This window comes from Varanus komodoensis, unplaced genomic scaffold, assembly GCF_004798865.1.
Source record: "Varanus komodoensis strain SLA01 unplaced genomic scaffold, ASM479886v1 scaffold6_2, whole genome shotgun sequence".
Classification (NCBI taxonomy): domain Eukaryota; kingdom Metazoa; phylum Chordata; class Lepidosauria; order Squamata; family Varanidae; genus Varanus; species Varanus komodoensis.
In genome coordinates, this window is record NW_025336346.1 from 11,025,992 (window position 1) to 11,044,602 (window position 18,611).

Consider the following 18,611-nt stretch of genomic DNA (forward strand, 5'->3'; position numbering starts at 1 on the left):
GGTGGACAGATAAATTCATTTCTTTGATTCCTCATTTGCTTTGGAAGTTTGACAAACAATGACATGCAACTGCTGCCAGTCCATAGCAGAGTTAATTAAAACACACACACACGCACAATTTGTCAAATGCTCATTTTAATTATACACATTACAATGCATTTGCTACTGACCTTGCTAAAATTTACAAAAAAAGTAGGTTTCATAATTTTTAAAAATAAACTTTTTCTTATAAATTCATAAATAGGTGACAGTAAAATGTCAAAATTGACTATTGTATGCAAGCTTTGTTCCCTTGTTATCTTGCATTCCACCTCTTCTGGTAAACACTGTGCTAGAGAAGCAAGATAGTTGCCGGTGATCAGAAAGATGGGCTCTGTGCCTGTTCTCAGAAGCTTTGATTATTACAAGCGATAGAACTGTTCTAGAAAATGCAGAACACTTCAGTAACACCGGAGTTCTTCAAGCCTTTAGGCCCTTTTGGAATGAAGTGAGTGAATTCAATATGAATCAGAGCTTTCTCCCCACTACGTATGTGAGCCAGGCCTTCTTTACAGCTCATGCAAGCTGCATGTCTCTGGAATATTTGATTTCTTTAGCCACCTGATGCCAACAAGTGAGGCATTATTGCAAAGCAGGAAATGCCACTGACAGCATAGAGCACATGAGGAACCTCCAAAGACGGCACCCACATTTACCACTAAAGCATTCCCTAAAAATAACTTCCCCGCTATCAGATCCAATCTTTGTCAACACCACCACACTCACAAACATGCATCCCCTCAACCCCAGAAATGCCCAAATGTATACTCCTTCCTCACTTCTCTACAGATACTAACATCAGGCTATGATCTGAGTAAACTAAAGCAACAGATAATAAGTAATAGCACAGATACACTCTTGAATCATGGAAAGTGGCACTGTTCCTACTAGGCAAACCTACCCCAATGTGCATCTGTATCTTTCCCCCATGCAAAAGACAGACAAAAAACTAAACACGAAGTGCATGTCTGTTTCACTTCTGCATTTCATCTCAAAATACAGTCTCTTCTACAAAATACCATGTTTGTGCTTAAGACATCCAATGGGAAGTATTTGTCCTTTAATTTTAAAGTCTTCTAAGGTTTTCCAAATGTTAAGTAAACTGTTGTGTCTGTCTCCACTTACACTCTTGTGTACTTTTGGTCATACAGTTCTGACTACACTGAAAAAATACCCATGCTCCATATTCCTGATGTATGTGCCTAGGCTGGAGACAGCAGACAGAGATGTCTGTCTCATCTGCATTGCAGTGCAAGTTTAGAACTTATCAGTGTATGATAGCCTGGTCCTCCATGCAGATCTGTCTTCTGAGATTTTTTTCTGGGCGGGGGGGGGGATTGCCTCAGATATGGGCACACTGCTTATTGAGTAAAAGGAATCTAAATATTTGGGAATTTAGAGAAGTAGGCAGTCCTTAAGAATTGGATCTCTCCAATTTTATAGTTCAGGGTGAAGGCAAGAGGGAAATATTCCCTACATTTTGCTTACCACAATACAAATAACTGAAAATTTAATGTTATTAAGTTATTATCACTGTAGGAGGACTTTGACTAATACCAATAATATTAAGAGCATGCATGTAACTCACTCATGCAATTTATTTTTTCAAAATACAATCAAAGCAGCTAAGATATATCTAAATATGCATCTTATGCAACCATAACATCAAACCATTCCAGATTGTCTCAGTATTACCATACCCTGTACATTTCCTTCTTAGCTATACAAATTAGTAGGGATTCAGAACTGCAGTACAGTGAGGCAGAGACTGACACTGATCCAAAACGTATGTAGGTAAGAGTCCCATGATTTCAATGGAAATTACTTTCTGGTGCACAAGCTCAGAGTTATGGGAAAAGCCTTCATCCACAAAATCACACTGTTATTTGGCATATTTTCTTTACTTCGTTCCTCATGTTCCACATTTTTCCAGACTTCTGACAGCTCTGCCCATCTGAGCAATTAAAACAACAACGACAACAACAAAACCACACCCAGTTCTCCCTTCAGATGCTGTCACTTCTTTGCTTACTCTGGAAGCTAGGAAAGAAGTCCAGCGCAGTGTCATTTCTATAGTAGGGCCAGAGAAACCTGGGTGGGGCAAGGAACGGGGAAAGGAAAGGACGCCAAGATGTGAGAGAGGCAGGAAATATTGCAGATCAGTTTTTAGAAGGAAAGAAAGAGGAGTCAAAGGTACTGGGGCCTGATCTTGCATTATTCACAATAGAGGTTATTAGCAAATATGAAATTCACTTAGAGATTTTTAAAGGGTTATGCATATTAGAAAAAATGAGTAAGAGAAGAGATCGGGTCACTTCTCCCCATCCTATGGAAATGTGAAAATTCCTTCCTCAATATTACATAGGAGGTACAAAGAGAGATGTGTCAAGTTTTTCTTTGTATCTGTATATCATGTATAAAATCTTTCTTGAACTGTGTAACTGCATGTTAAATTATCTACTAATCTAGCTGATTGTTGCTTCAGCATGTGCATCCAATCTAGTAATTTGCCAAAGTCACAAATGAACACATCTACATCCTTCCAACATTACTCAGTTTCAGATGTTTTACATAATGCAAAGGAAAGGCACTGTACTAAATATATTTCTTAGAGTAATAAATATTTGCATAGATTATGCATTAAGATTAACTTTACCAACAGGTTTATAAGGCAACTATCTAAAAAACCCACATAAACTGTGTGGATTGGAACAGTAATATTCATGTGGACAACTACTGTCTACATAAAGAAGGGGAAGCCAACTGTACTCATCAGCTGTTCCTTTCTTTCTATGTAGCAAAGAGCGGATTGCATCCTATAAGCCATTAAGGACATATGTAATATCTAAGGTTATTTTAGATTGTTTTCCAGTATGCAGTCTATTGAGGAAATTTTCAATGCAAATCATTACTATAAATAACACTATTTCAAGACTGAGTGTTGTACAGTAAAATAGAACATTTTCCAAAAACTAAGCAATCCTTCAAAACACCTAGATAATGTTCAAGTACCTCAGAAAATGTTTGCTTATTTATTTATTGCATTTGTATGCTGCCCCATACCAAAAGGCTCTCTGGGCAGCTCACAGCTGCCAAATGTTCTAATGTTTATGCCACAAACTCTAATCACATGTTATGAAATCATTCATTTAATGTGCTCACTTCACACCTGTACTGCAAGATTATTTTGGACAGAAATAGAACCTAATCTTAGAGAGATGTATACCTTATTTATAAAACTGCTACAAAATGTACTCAGTTTGAACCAGTCAAATACCTGTGCAGTGCCATCAATTATGAATGGTACTGTTGTGCTAAAATAGCTTTGTTTCTCTGCAATGAAGTGTTTGTTTAGAAAATATGTCATATACTTTGATTCCTTTAAGAAATGTGTCACATTTGAAGAAATTATTGAAAGATTATTACCAGTATCAACATCAGAATCTGGTATATGCTACCAGTGATACACCGGAAACTCACCTATGGGCCAGAATTTTGTGCTGCATTGAAGTGGGCAAACTAGTCCCTCACTTTTTTTGTCTTTGGCATGCAAGTGTGCTGTATCTTGCTCTACTGATGTTAATAAAAGCAACTTTATCAATCTAAGCAACTTTAGTTTTGTAAAACTATTTAAGAAAACTTGATCTAGACAAAGAAGTCACAATATAGCATTATAGTGTCTCACTAAACTAGACACACTTCACAGATCATGTACATTGCAACTGAAGGCCAACTCATACGAGCTGACCGATGATCTGGCCATCTAGCAAAGCAATCAGGTGACTACTCTGCGCCCGCCCAGTCAACTAACGATCCGCATCAGTCCAACCTGCAAAGGTTGTGTGCATCAGCCCTGAGTCTGAAGAAAAGGAACTGCTGTCAGAAATATGATTTCTTTCCTGCACTTACACTCATGTTTCCTACCTCTAAAATGGGTGACTATTTTTATATTTTACTGAGAAATTTCCTCAAAAGATTCCTTATACAAGAACTTGTGAGAAATATCCATCAATTCAACTATAAAGACTGAAGAAAAATAAAGTGCTCAAGTTTATTCCAGTGATAAGGGGCGGGTGTCCCTAAACATTTTGTTGGCAAGTTCTCCTTTTAAAAGTTATGGATGAGTCCCACTTGTGGGGATACGAGCCCACAATGCCATTCTGAAGAGGCCTTCCAGAAATCAGAGCATTACATGATTCCCCCCTCTTTTTGCATAATGGACGCATATCCCTTCTCTTTCTCCTAATATGGGACAAGCAGCCCCTGCAACCTTCACCAAGGCACTAACACGAACTATTAACTGATAAAGCATCAGGTTTAAGCCCAGATCTTAGCAGAATGCTCAGGCCACTCAGCAGCAACCCCTCCTCTGCACTCAATTACATGCAGGTCCACAGGGGGTTTTGGCAGGGGCCATTTTCCTGCATTATTCTGCCAACAGCTCATCTCTCTCACAGGACAACCATTCCAACAAATGCCAGAAGTTTCCATACAGGCAGAACAAGACAGCTTGCAGCACTCTCTAAAGCCTAATCATAAATGTACTTATGCCAACAGTTAATGAATGCAACAAAAAAGAGCACCTTTATAATGTTTAGAGGGCTACAGCTAGTACTGATCAGCAAGGGCTCATATAGAACCACAATAAAGGTGCTATTCATTCCTTCCTAGACTACATCCTAAGAAAAAATGCCAAAGACTTCTAACAGGCACATTATCAGTAGACTTTAACATGTATACATTTGAAGAAATGGGTTAATTCTGAAATAACATTTGATGTTCCCATAATAACTCTTGGAACTGGGTTTGTGAATACAATCCTGTAAGCAAATCCAGCAAGATCCTGTTGATATAAAACCTGGAAATCTTACACAGATAACACAACCTAATATAAGGTCCTGACACATGAACACTTTCTAGGAAAACATTTCTCAGAGAACTTTCATGTCACACCAGCCCAAAGTGATCCTAAATATGTAACAGTAATTACATAATTAGCTGGAGAAGATTCTTACAACCCTCCATCCCACTGAACTGAATGGAACCTGGCTGGGATGTAAAGTCTCATGCACTGGCACATCAATTTAGGACTTGGTCGAAAGCTGGTGGGCTCAGTTCATGAAGTGCAGATGCTGTGCAGCTTCCATTTATTTTACTGGGCAAGGGCTGTTGCACCCACCGAATAAAACCCTTTCGCTTAACCCCAGTGTCTAGTTATAGTAACTTTTCTGTAAGTTAAAGCACAGTGTTGCTGAAGAACAGTGGTATAAAGCACTGTTTAGGAGCAAAGGCTATCCGTCACGTCTCACACCATTTCTATACTACAAGCAAAAATTCAAACAGCAAGGCCAGCAGGAACCAATGCGTGTCTGTCTTTGAGGAGGAGAAAGTAGGATAAGTTATAAAACTAAATTCATTATACAGTCAGCTGCAGTATATCGCAAAAAACAAAATCGGTGAAATTGTTTCTATATAAAGTTGATTCTCCGATTAGTAATACTTATATTTTAAAAACAGATTGCTGACATCAGCCTTATCCTTATCTTCACTCATGCCAACAGAAGTCATCATAACTGGATGTTTCTCATAATATCACCTTGAATTTTGTATGTTGTTAGTCTGTGTTTTTCTAACATGTCCAATTGCAAATACCTATTTTGGCCCTGTGCTCTGAAATAAGGTCCTTTTAGGGTGCCAAAAGTTAAGCACTGTAAAGGCTTGCTAAAGAAACTTGCAGATACTCTATTCACTATTCATACTAAACTTTAAGGTGCTCAAAAAGGGAAACTGTTGCTAACATCTGCATGTCTAAACTGCAGGCATAACTTTAGTCTGACATAAATATATAAGAAAATAACTTTAAGTTAAATATATTGAACAAAAATGGTCAAGAGGGTTTTTTATTAATAGACTCCATGGCTTTCTATCAATAGTAGAAATTCTTCCTGCAGAAGGATGAGTAACAATTTAAAGAATGTAATGTGATATACATTTCTGGACTGAAGCAGTGGGAGGAACATGCTCAAGGATTTCAAAGGAATATCTTACAGAATCAGAAAATGTGCTCCATATTAAGAGCTCTTGAGCTGATTTCTGATATAAAAGGGGATTGCTACATGACTTATTAAGGGCTCCATGACATGAGTGGTCATTCCAGGAAAATTCACAGTGTTCACCTACATCCAACAGTACAGATTCTGTACCCTCAAGTAACTTCTTAAGAATACTGACCTAGAGAAATCTCATGAGGAGCTAACTCTGGAAAAGTAACCATGGATCCAGGCTTCACAGAGTCCTCTGTCAATTTATAATTTCCTCCTCATATCTAGTATCCCAAAGTTAAGCATGAAGAAACTCTAGCTAGAATAACATCTAACTACTCCAATAGCAAAATTAATGAACAGCTGGAACTAATTTTCAATGAAACCTGAATTAGAGAAGCAAATGGATAAGTGTAAAAAAAAAGAAATTTGCAAGTGTTCCTTCTTTCAAGAGTGCAAAATGTAAATTATGAAATTAATGAAGTTGAGGATTCACATCTACATTACTAACTCTGAGGAAGAGACTATTAAAATGGTACAACATAAATGATTAGCAAACCTATCTTAATAATACAATCTTAAGCCTATTTTCTTAGAAGTAAGCCTGATAAATTTTCAAAGGCATTTACTTCCAAGAAGTTTCCATTGAAATCAGTGGGACTTATATCCAATGAAATGTGGTTAGGATCAAGTATTTGATAGTGGACAGCAAGAAAAAAAAGGTAGCCCTGTTTCATTGTAGAGTTCAGTACTGGTCATGCTGGCTTCTGTACAAGGGAGAAAAACATCTGTCCAGCTAGAACTGCACCAGCAGTAGTAAGCAACCTCCCTCCCCATACACATGGTAATGTCTACAGAAAGTCTAAATTCTATGGAGGTTCCTCATTTTGCACAAATGGCAGCTGCTTTTTCCTATATTAAAAAAAATCAAGTATTTCATACTTGAAACTCCTGGGCAGAAAGACTGTCTGACCCTCTGTGGTTACTGCTACTTGGTGGAATGTTGAAAGAGAGAAAGGCAGTGTTAAGATTTGCTGACCTAAAAGAAGCATCATATTCATTGACAAGATCCAATGTAGAGGAAGTTACAATTCAAGAATTTCTTGTTCAAGTTCAAATGAGAAGATCCCAGTGGTTTCCCTCTGTGCAACTCACTTTCAAGTGACTCTAGTTCTGCTTCAAAGAATCTGTTGGAAAGAATAACTGCCATGTATTTTTAGATCCATATAATGAAGTCAGTTCTTTTTTAAAATGTTCTGAAAATGTTAATGCCTAACCTATGAAAACAATGGGCTTGCGGGAAGTGGATTCTGGGGTGGGGGGATGCGTGTGTGTGGGGATGGGGGGAGGGGGGAGAGTACCCTTGAAATTCCAGTAACATTTAGAAGTATCTCCTCTGCTGTATCAGCAGCCACAGCCCCATCCTTCTACTACATCCTTGCTGTCAAGTTTGATGCTGTCTGTGTTTTGCTCACTGAACACAGGCCCTCCGTGCCTCATCATGAGCTCTGTGGCCATCTTCACAAAAGCTTCCTCCACGTTGCTGGAGTCCTTTGCAGATGTCTCTATGGCACAGATGATATCGTAGTGTTCAGCCAAACTCTGAGCCTCCTCCAGCTGAACCTCCCGAAGGTCACTTAGGTCAGACTTGTTTCCTGGCAGGAGAAAGTGAAGCTGTTTATATATTCATTTTAAATGCAAGTCCTGTGGTCAGGGAAAGTGCCCAGTCAGGGGAGCATAGGGGAAAATGGTGAGCGTGTGTGTGAGGGGGTAACAGCGGAGAGCCATGCAACTATTCTTGGAGAACTGCAGGGCCCTGAAGAAGAAAAGAAGAAGCACATAGCCAGGTTGGAATTAAGCAGCCACTGATTTCTCAGAGATGAGAGCAAGCAGGTGAAAGTTTATTTATTTATTACTAGGTGTATATCCCATTTTTAAGAGCTCAAAGCAGCTTACATCACCCTTAACAAAACTACTTATTTCTAGACCAACCAGTTCATGCTATTTTTTAATTCCTTTCTCCCTGAAACTAGTGGGATATTGAATATTTATTCCACAATTGTTCACCTGCAGACAACCTTTGTATCAGTAAGTTGCACAGAAGAAAGACATGCATCCCTAACAAGTGGCTGGTTCCAGGATCTGCAAGAAGAAGGGACTTTCTGCTCAAAGAAAGATTTGGTCAAGGAAGGACCCTTTTGATCTGCTTGATTTTGAGGGATCCCTTACATACATGCTACAGCTCACCCCATTCAGGATGGTCTCCTGTCTTTCTTTAGCATTTTTAAAGAGAAATTTGATGCTCTACCACTGGCAGGTATGAGCAGTAAATTGCACTGCTCTTCAACCCCAAACTCCAGTTCACACACCAGCAACACCAGCAGATACTAAGAGTTCATCAGCCACTTTCCCACCATGGCATATACTGGCAGTTCCCAAGTTATGAACATCTGAGTTATGAACAACCCATACTTATGAACAAACTGCTATTAATTTTTAAAAAATATTGTAAGAAATTGTCATCACCATAGAGAGAGAGGAAGTGGGAGTGTAGAGAGGGAGGTCTTCGAAGCATGCCTTTCTATTCTGCCCATTTGGACAGGGAAATCTCTCTGGCATTTCCTTGCTGCAAAGAGGTGGCCCTGGTGAGTTTGGGCAGGGTGGGGTGTTAAGAGTTATTTGTGATTTTTCCACTTTCACAGGGGTCCTGCACCCCTGGCCCCCATGACTGTGGAGGTCCCACTGTTACATTCAAATTTGACTTAAAGATGAATTTCCATTTTCTCAGAAATGGAACTCATTCATAACCTGAGGATTGCCTGTACGACTGTGAGAAAGCAGCTGGGAAAGTTGTTCAGAGTAGCTGCTGGCCCTCTGTTGCTGCAGGTCTCTAGGGCTCTTGTGAGCATCTCATGTTATCTCAGCTGTGTGCCCAGGGCCAGTGAGATTCCAACCCTCCCTGCCATTGTCAACCTCATCCCAGAGAGCTCACCACCTTTCTGTTGCTGCCATACGGGGACTCTCTGGACTAGGGCCAGAGCTGGTGAGAGCAGGGAGGGAGGGAGAGTTGCACTGTGGCAGTAGGAACGGAAGGCGGCGTAGTAGCAGTGTGAAGGCTGCTAAAGAGAGCAAGGGACCCTGCACCAAGCCTGCAATCCCATGGCGTTGAAAGACTGCCTTTAAATAAACAAGGTTCAATAAAAACAAGGGAGACCACTGAATCCTAAGTCAGCTTGTTCTGAGAAACAGAGATGCACAACATGGCCATGGGACTTGTAGCAGAGACTGCGGAAAGCCAAAGCTTTCAATTTTCTACTAGCAATCCAGACAGTAAGTGAATTCCCACTCACCAATTAGCAGTTGTACTATGTTGGAGCCGGCATACTTCCTTACATCCTCGATCCAGCGAGGAATGGACTGGAAGGAGCCCCTCTTGCTGATGTCATAAGCTAGGATAGCTCCATTGGCGCTTCGGTAATAACTCTGAGTGATGGTTCGAAACCTTTCCTGGCCAGCTGTATCCCAGATCTGCAACTAAACAGAACAAACAGAAAGTCAGGTAACCATCTCTTCAATTTCTCAGGTATTATGATTATTTTATCATTGATGGAAAGCATAAGAGAAATTTGATTTCAGTCCAATTAGTTCGATAGAACTGAGATAGCGCAAATTAGTTTGAATGAACACTCACGCACATTTGCTGAGTTTAATATCCCATGTAAAAAGCATAACAACTTAAGAGGAGGACTGGATACCCATGCTACATGGGCAGTCAACTTTGCAAGTCAGAAATCTCCTTTCAAAGTAGCAATGTTTTTAAACTCTAGATATGTACAATGATACTCTGCTTTAACAACTCTAGTGCTTACATGGGGAATTGTGATGCATACACAGAACTCTAAGCTGTAGGAATGAGGCTTCTTTGGCAGGAATCATAGAGCCAAGTGCTTCTCCTTTTTTCCCTTGGAGGTCTGTGGGGGCCACCAGACAGGACTTGTGGGGGTGGGGGTATTTGTATGTCTTAAGCTGTGAAGAATATTTTGCAGACAACTGTCCACTGCCAGCACAAAACACTTCTCAGCACTAACAAGACTGGGCAGCCTTAGTGACCAACAACTCTGCATAAACTGGAATCCCATGTAGCTTTTGTTCACAGTCTATAACAGGAGACACCTCCTTGTGTGCAGGGCCTCTACCTGAGGATCTTCATTCCAGCATCTCCAACCAGCCTCTTCCAAAAATCTGGTGAGCTCTGGGAGTGGACTCTAATACCACACAAAGACATGACTTGGAGGAAAAAAAAGGGAAGCCCTAACACAGGGATGTAAGCTCCTTTACATGTTAAGGAGCCTTTCTGGATTCCAGCTTCTATGCTCCTCAGCCCTTGGAAAGCAATCAAGAAAAAGAGTTGTAAAAATCTTCAGTTTGTCTTCTAGGCTTCTGCCTTCTTTCACACTAATATTAACAGCTTTTACCGACATGTATGCACTTTCACTTCCATCACAAGAATTTAAGTTTCACTATGGATTACTTGACAGCACACTATATTACAAAAGACTGGATTTAGCAAGAAAAGATCAAAATTCAGATAGCTGCCCAGAGCTTAAAAAATAAAACTAAGTTTTATTTATTCAAAACTTTTCTATACTGTCCCATACTTAAAAGTCTCAGGATGGTTTACAGAAGATTAGTACAGTTCATATAGATTATTAACTTCTATCTTAAACTGTTTACATAGCCAACACAATGATTTCAATAAAAAAAAAAACTTCATGTGTTGTAACTGCATCAAAGTTTAAATAAAAGCCACAGTAATCTGGTGTGCTGTCTAGAATATAGTGCTCCAAATATCTGGCTACTGCCTGGGACATCACCAATGAGTAAGTGACGCGAGCCCCTCTCCCATTACCCCAAACCATATCCTGATCCACCTCAGTCTGCTAATGACACCTGGCCGCTGGGGGCAGGACTTCTGCTTGGGACCTTCATTTCTCTGGCACCTGCAAGGGCAGCTCCCTTGGGCGGCACCAAAGGGCATTGCCTGTTTGGTGCCTGGTCAGTGCGAGGTGGCAGGAGGAGCTATCTATCAGAGTAGGGTCATTTTGCTATGGACTTCTGGGAGGAGGGGAGTTTAGGGGAGCAGCCATTCAGGTGGTGATGGGTAGGGGGTGTTAAGGTGATGAGGGCAGAGCATGCCCTTTTAGGAGAAGAGGGGACAGATGCTTACTCCCTGCCCCTCCTCTGGCTCTTCTCCCAGCCTCAGGATACCAGGCAACCATATGAGCTTGCCTTCAGGTCTGCTGGTGTTGTTAATGCCAGGTCAGTCTGTAATAAAAGTGTTCTCATTCACAATTTAATCATGGATGAGAAGGCTGGCCTGGTATGTATTACTGAAACCTGGGTGGGAGAAGAGGTCCCTCTCTCCAGCATCACCTGGAAGACCGGGGAGGAGGGTTGACAATAATCTATAAGGATTCAATCTACCTTGCCAGGCTTCCTATCTCCTCAGGTGAAGGTCTGGAGTGTTTGTAATGTGTGTTGGGCCCCTGATATAGGCAGGTGATTCTGTTAAGGTACTGGCCACCCTGCTGCACTTTATCAGTCTCCCTGCCTCAGCTGATGGAGCTGGTCTCAGATCTGGTTCTTAAGTCCCCCAGGATAATGGTCCTTGGGGACTTCAATTTCCATGCTGAGACCTCCTTGTCTGGAGCAGCTGAGGATTTCATGGCCATGACGACAGCCATGGAGCTGTCTCGATATGTCAATGCCCCAAAACATAAGAAAGGTCATACTCTGGACCTGGTTTTCTTGATGGAGAAGGATGGTGGTTCCAAAAATCTCTTTCTCTGGAATACCACCAATCTTGAATCTGACTGGTAATTTAACATGGCTGGGGGTGGCGGCAAACTGCTCAGCATCCCCCTATCCTAAGTAGTTCAGCACGGAAGATGGTCTGTATTCCTTTTCAATATCTGGAGAACTATTTTTTCCTTTATTATGTGGGGAACGGGAGGGGGGAAATTGTTTCCTGTGGGACCTGTTTATTCACCTCCTTATTCTTTTCTTCCTTTTCACTTTCATCAGTTGCAGGGAACTTATACCAAGGATTTTAAAAGAATAGTTGAATTGCTAGGAAAAATGCTGTTTTTTTAATATGTTATGTTATGAATGAGTTGAAAGATTTTTCCCATATTAACTTTTGTTAGTACAAAACAAAAGATGAACCTGACCCAAGAACAATTTTTGGGTAAACTTTGTCTGAAATTTATGAATCAGCTACCAACAGTTAACGAGCAGCCAAATACTTCCTAAATACTGGAACTATAAGTTGCTGAACATTTTAAAAATTCAAAATTAATAATCATATAATTAACTTTTCCTATGGGAGAGTACTGTTCATGCATGTCCCTTGGCTGGAGATATTACTGATCTCTGGGTATACTTAACATAGTTTTTTGAAATCCTGGAATGTGCTTGAATTATTAAAAAAAAACCCCTGAAAATAAGAACCTCAAAATGTCCTCCTTTCCCAGGCCAACTGTGCTTTCCCAATGCTTACAAACCACATTGTGCTCTGTGCAACCAATCCTATTGGTGTGCTTGATTCTGTGTGGATAAACACTCATACTCGACATCCAGATCAGTTATGAGCCCGAAACAGTACAGGTGTCACCATGACTGCGTGTTTTCAGAGTTTCTGAAAACCTATTTCAATAGACATATCAACTATTCCATGGCCTTCTGTAACTTAGAACGATACTCATAAAGATTAATTCTTAAGGTTTCACCTAACCAAAATGAAACTACAGTGTCCATATAATCTAGACGATTGCAGTATCTGTTTCAGCACAAAGTCAAACTTATGTATTCAGAGGTCAAAAGCATAATAACAAAATCATTATATCCTAGCATGGGGAAAGCCCAGAAGCAAGTCACTGTCTATTTGGCAATGGCTTTGTAATAGTAACAGGAGACAAGCAGTCACACAGATAACAAAACTGACAAATTTATCTGCTTTTAACATGACCAAAACTTTAAATATAGGGAACATTTCAGCCAAGCCCAACATACTGAACATTACTAAGAAATTCAAACTGTATTTGAATTTCCAAATCCACTCAAATTCTAGACTACCCAGAATTAGTTCAAAACAGTGAAATGCTGATTACTGTCTACCACTAGGCTCTAAAAGCAGACTATGTACTTCTAATTTCTTCCATAATAGTATGTCTAACTGCTATTCACAGGAAATGTATTTTTAATTTCTGTCATGTCTATGAAGTCTGCTTTAGCTTTTAAGCAGGAGCTTCCCCACTCTTAAAAGTGCATAACAGAAAAACACCTGGTACTAGGTGGAGTCCTCAGAAATTTTGCAATTTGTATTTGTTTGCCTAACATTAAGTTCAGCCAGGCTTCAGTGTCCTAAGTAAAACACTTTGATAACCTTCTCAACAGGAAAACAGAGAAAGCAGTTAAAAAGATAAAGGACATATTCAGCAAAATATATAAAAAATAAAACCTTTAAATATTAATTAAATGGTTCTCTCTTCTAACAGCATACAAGCAAAAAAAAAAAAAACCTTCTCTACCTTCTGTACTCTTAGCATGTATCTTTCCTGTTTTCTTTTAAGTAGACACAAAAAGGCTTGTTCCATTTATCTGAAAGTAGATAAACTGTTCATGCTTACACCTATGTAGTCATATTTCCTAGTACACGCTGGTAATGTTGGATATCTTTAGATCTTTCAGCTCTGTCCACTTTTATATGTGACCCTGCACATTTCTGCCTTTGGCCTACCCACCTCTGGAATGTGCCCTCCATCGCAGCATCTCCAAAATGGGCAGCAAATGTTTCACTCTACCAGCATTTTAGTCCACAATATAGTCTCAGTGTCTCTATTTTTGTGTGTAGTCACATGTGATATGAGTGAATGCTGCTGTGGAAAAATAATCTTTGAAGGTGAACAGGCTTTTCAGAACTGTTCTTGCTGCATGATTCTATGATCTATATTCTTGATAGAGCTATGCCTCAGCACAGAAAATAAACATGCACACTGATTCAGTCTCTTGGTTAGCCATCCTACCATCCTAATCATTGCCCCTTTTCTGTGGCAAGAGAGATAAGCAAGGATATAGAACTAACTAATCAAGCCTAGTACAGAACAGAATTCTCCCTTTATGATACAGCATTAGGAAACGGGAATGTAACAACTTTTTCCTGTAATGTATAGGGGTTGTGGCTGAAAGAGAATGAGTCACTTTGCTTTGAAAACAATATTCTAAAAATGGCATTACAATTGCCATGATAAAAAGGTGGATGAAAATAATATCTAATCAAAAAATCAGTTTTTTAAAATGTAAAGCAGATTTTCAAATAAAATGCTTTTTGAGGGGAAAAATCTATCTAAAAATAATGTTCCATTTAAGATTCATTATAGTTATACACCATGAACTAAGGATCAATTTTAATTATGCAGCATAAGGCTATATATTCATGCAGTGTTTAAATTTGTTGGTAAATGAATTCCATTAATCCATTCACAGTCATGCTCTTCCAGAAGTTTCTCTAAGATTATTGGGCAATTTTTCTGTCTAGGAGGTATTATCACAGATGCCTGGTTTTACAGTTCTCAAAACTGTGAATTTGTGTAGAGATAACATGCCTCTTCTTCACCTGCAAAAATTTTATAAAATGAACATACAGAACTGAGAAAAAGACCTTAATCCCATTGTTCCTTTGTAAATCTATGTACACAGAATCAACCCCTTACTTTTTAAGTGCTAAGTTTCAAAAAATGCAATGAATAGAAGAAGATTGTTGAGTGTGGAATATATTGCTATGAGAAGTTAAGTGTGAGGAGGGGCAAGCAGTAAAAATGAAAGTGAATCCTTTTGAGCAAAATACTTCACAAATCCTTGGATCTTTTTGTGTTATAGCCTTATATTATTATTTTCCTGGAGAAAACCTATACTGGCAGCAGGCTGTAAAAGAGACCCAGTTTGGGAATATTTTAATGAAGTTCCTGTACCTATGGGTAAGGCAGGCATGTATGCATATTATGTAGAAGACTAGAGTTAAATCTAGTCTTACTAGCTAGTGATTTAAATCAAATGCACCCTGCCATGATTCAAAGGCATGATTCTGCAAAAGCAGCTTGATTATGGATTGCTGTCTTTGCAGAAACTCAGAACCCACAAATGACTTTTTGAAACTTCTCAAGATTTTTTAAAGGGATTAAAAATGATTTTGAGTTTGCAGAAAATAACTTTTCCCTTTTCTTAGAGGGAAAAGTTCCGCATTTCTACAGGCAGCTGTTTCCCTTTCAAGTTGTGTCATGTTAAGTCCTTCAACTAGGGAGGGGGTGTTCCAGAGGAACAAAGATGCTATGTGGCCAGCATTCAAGGAGGACACCACTGCTCCAAAAGAACTGGCTTGTCTGTTACATGCTTTTCTTCAAACAGCTTTTTTCTTCATCACAGAAGGGCCAAGACAACTAACTCAGCAATAATACACAAGATGATCTTTCAAATAAAAAACCCTATCAAATAACACACACAAATCAAAATCGATTCAAAACTATTTCAAATAATGACTGAGATCTACATCAAATGTTATCCCCAAAACCAGAAATACCTTCTTTCAATTTCACTGTACAGCCTAGTCTTCGCATAAAAAGCAATTTCAGCCATGACCATTATTTCTGGGCAGTCCAGAACGATCAGCTGTGTTATACTTAAGTAAAACATGATTATAGAATAGATAGAATAGAATAGGGTTTTTTCCATTTGTATATGAAGCTAGAAAGCTATCCACTGCACTACTGTAGTGTAACTGGGATCATAGAATTAAAGTGATCCCAGCCATAAAGTTCTGAGTTCAATTTGTGCTATGGCCACTATCTGTGAAGTACAGTCATGGCAATAACTGTGATGACTGAGCATAACATTTGTCTGTGGATCAACAGTTTTGCTCTCTTACTTTCCATTCCAAGGTGCGATCTGGAAAATCATTCTATTTACTTTCTCAGTACTTTGAACAGTTTTCCAAGCCACCTTGGTAAACTGTCAGCTGATAAAGGGATTGCAAAAGTTTGCTGAAGTCCATTAAAGCAATTCTTAATTTTAATGCTCTCCAAAGCACTTTTCCAAACCAGTTTTTAAAATCCTGTTATATTACATCTGAAGGAAAAGCTATGGCCATTTCATTCTATACTAAAAATGTTTTAGCCTCTCTCCCATTATTTATATACATATGCAAATATTAATAAATACAGAACAGAAAGCATGGAAGCCATTTTAAATTCAAGAGTGCATTCTAGCCAGTATATATATTTAAATTCACATTACAGACATGCGAGATGCAGCAACAATAGTTTTCACTGTCATATGTAAACACTAACACACTTTACCTTTAGTTTCCCAGTCTGAAATAGAGTAATGATGACAATTTCCTGTGAAGCATTACCATTACAATGTAAGGGATACAAGTAGTCCATGGATCTAGGTGCCTGCAACATTTATGTATAAGTCTTCAGAAAAAACATGGAATAAAAATGTTTTGAACTATATAACCTGATGTAAAGGTGACACTGGGCATACAAAACAAAGCCAGAGATAACATACACACAAAACAAAGTACTTAAGTGTGTAAAGTTCCACAAGGATGGGCCTACTTTAACTGGGTTTCTGGTCTTTTCACATGCAGCATTAGTAGGCAAACACAGCACACGTATGGCCTGTGACTCCCTAGCATGGTCAAGTCACATACATATGGGTTGCAACTTAATTTATAGACTATGGCAACTGTGTGAAACTCAATACAGAGGCTGTGCAATAGCAAAGCGACATAATGGGTTGGAAACCTTAGAGATTGATGTATTTCTTGTACTACAGGCTCTTGTGGTTAAAAACATTCACCACATGCCCAAAGTGGTCTTAGGGGGAGAAGTATATAACATGTTATATATTAAATAACTACAAAAGCTTAAAATCAAGTTAACCAGAAGACACCAGAACACATCCTGATTACTAGAAAAGTCTATACAATATCCTGTAAATCTTCCTGAAGCCTTCACTTTATAGTGATTATATGGAGCAGCCATTTTTAATATCTTCAACTATCATCTTTTTAAAGTAAGCCTGAAACTGTTGAGCTCCCTCAAGATTGACCTTAATTCCATAATTCATAGCCACTTTCCAGAAATATTCTTTCCAGCATTTCGGTACAGGCTGTTCCACACCTGATGCCCTTACTTTACTGCCCGTGATGTAGACAGACAACTGCTTTATTGTGTGATGTTTTAAATGCCCTGTAGCCCATTTGGGATAAAAGACCCAGGAGCAGGTAAGAGGGTTCTGGTTCGCAAGCCCCGCCCCTTCTGCAAACTCTTGGTTGGCAATGAACTCATCGCCTCTCAGTGAATGCCAGGGGGAGGACCTAGCAGAAAGATCCACGGATGTCTGATTCCATCCCGTCTCTGGGGAAAGGGAGGCTGCCTGCCATGCCTCCCTCCTCCCCAAACTACAGCTTGTTGTTGTTTCCGCACACCTGTTACCTCCCTGGCTACTGGTGGAAGGGGAGGCGCACGACGCCTCCCTCTGCCGGCTAGCGGGGGGCGGCGGCGGCAGGTCAGCCCCTCGCCCCTTGTTTGTCTCACTCCCGCCTGTCCTGTCCCGCCCGGCTCCCACCTTGACCCGCTTGCCCTGGATCTCCAGGCTCTTCATGGTAAAGTCCACGCCGATGGTGTTGCCCTGGCGCTCGGCGAAGGCCCCGGTCTTGAAACGCTGCACCAGGCACGTCTTGCCCACGTTGGCGTCGCCGATCAGCACCAGCTTGAAGAGGAAGTCGTAACGCTCCTCCGGGTCCGGCCCGGGGGGCGCTGCCGGGGGGCCGGGCATGGCGGCGGCGGCGGAGCAGCTGCTGCTCCCTCCTTCGGCCTCCCGTGCTCCACAGCAGCAGGGAGCTCCACGGCGCCCGGCCCGGCCTAGCGCTCCGCCCGCCGCCCCCCTCGCTCCCGTCTGGGCCGCGGCCGCGGCCGCCTCAGCATCCTCCCAGCCCTGCCAGACCGGGTGACTGGGCATGCGCAGAGCGAGCTCAAGTTTTTCCTCATGCGTTGGCCGGCTGAGGCGGGCGGGGCGGCGCGAAGGGGGCTGTCCTCGTGCTCCTTGGCGGAGGCAACGGGAGAGAGACCGGCGACCCGCCTTCGCACTTCTGGCTTAGGAGAGAGTCGGTGGTGTAGCGAGGGAAGTTTAGAGCTCGGTCTTGCTAGTCCTATGCCACAGGCAGCTCAGATGTCTCCCTGCTGCCCTTCCATGCTTCACAACTGCTTCTGCATTCCCGTTATGTCAAACAAAAGAGTAGGGGGACAAAACTGGTTCGCTGGAAAGAAGACTCTGAGCATGGTTTGCATTTTAACCCCATGTAAATCATAGAGCCGACTTTACTCCATTCTAGTCACATACGCGTGTTCGTGTGTCACAGATTGACGAACCCTTCACACGTTGGGAAAAAAGCTGCATATTGTGCATGCA

General features: G+C 40.7%; 1 protein-coding gene across 1 annotated transcript; it reads right to left on the bottom strand.

The window, feature by feature from the left end:
- Window positions 1–118: 118 nt before the first annotated feature.
- RAB43 (RAB43, member RAS oncogene family) lies at window positions 119–18,001 on the bottom strand. Its single transcript, XM_044451261.1, has 3 exons — window positions 17,769–18,001; window positions 9,431–9,614; window positions 119–7,735 (listed from the first exon to the last, which is right to left on the bottom strand). Exons 1-3 carry the CDS (start codon window positions 17,976–17,978, stop codon window positions 7,485–7,487), a joined length of 645 nt encoding a protein of 214 aa, XP_044307196.1. The 5' UTR covers window positions 17,979–18,001; the 3' UTR covers window positions 119–7,484.
- Between the last annotated feature and the right edge of the window lie 610 nt (window positions 18,002–18,611).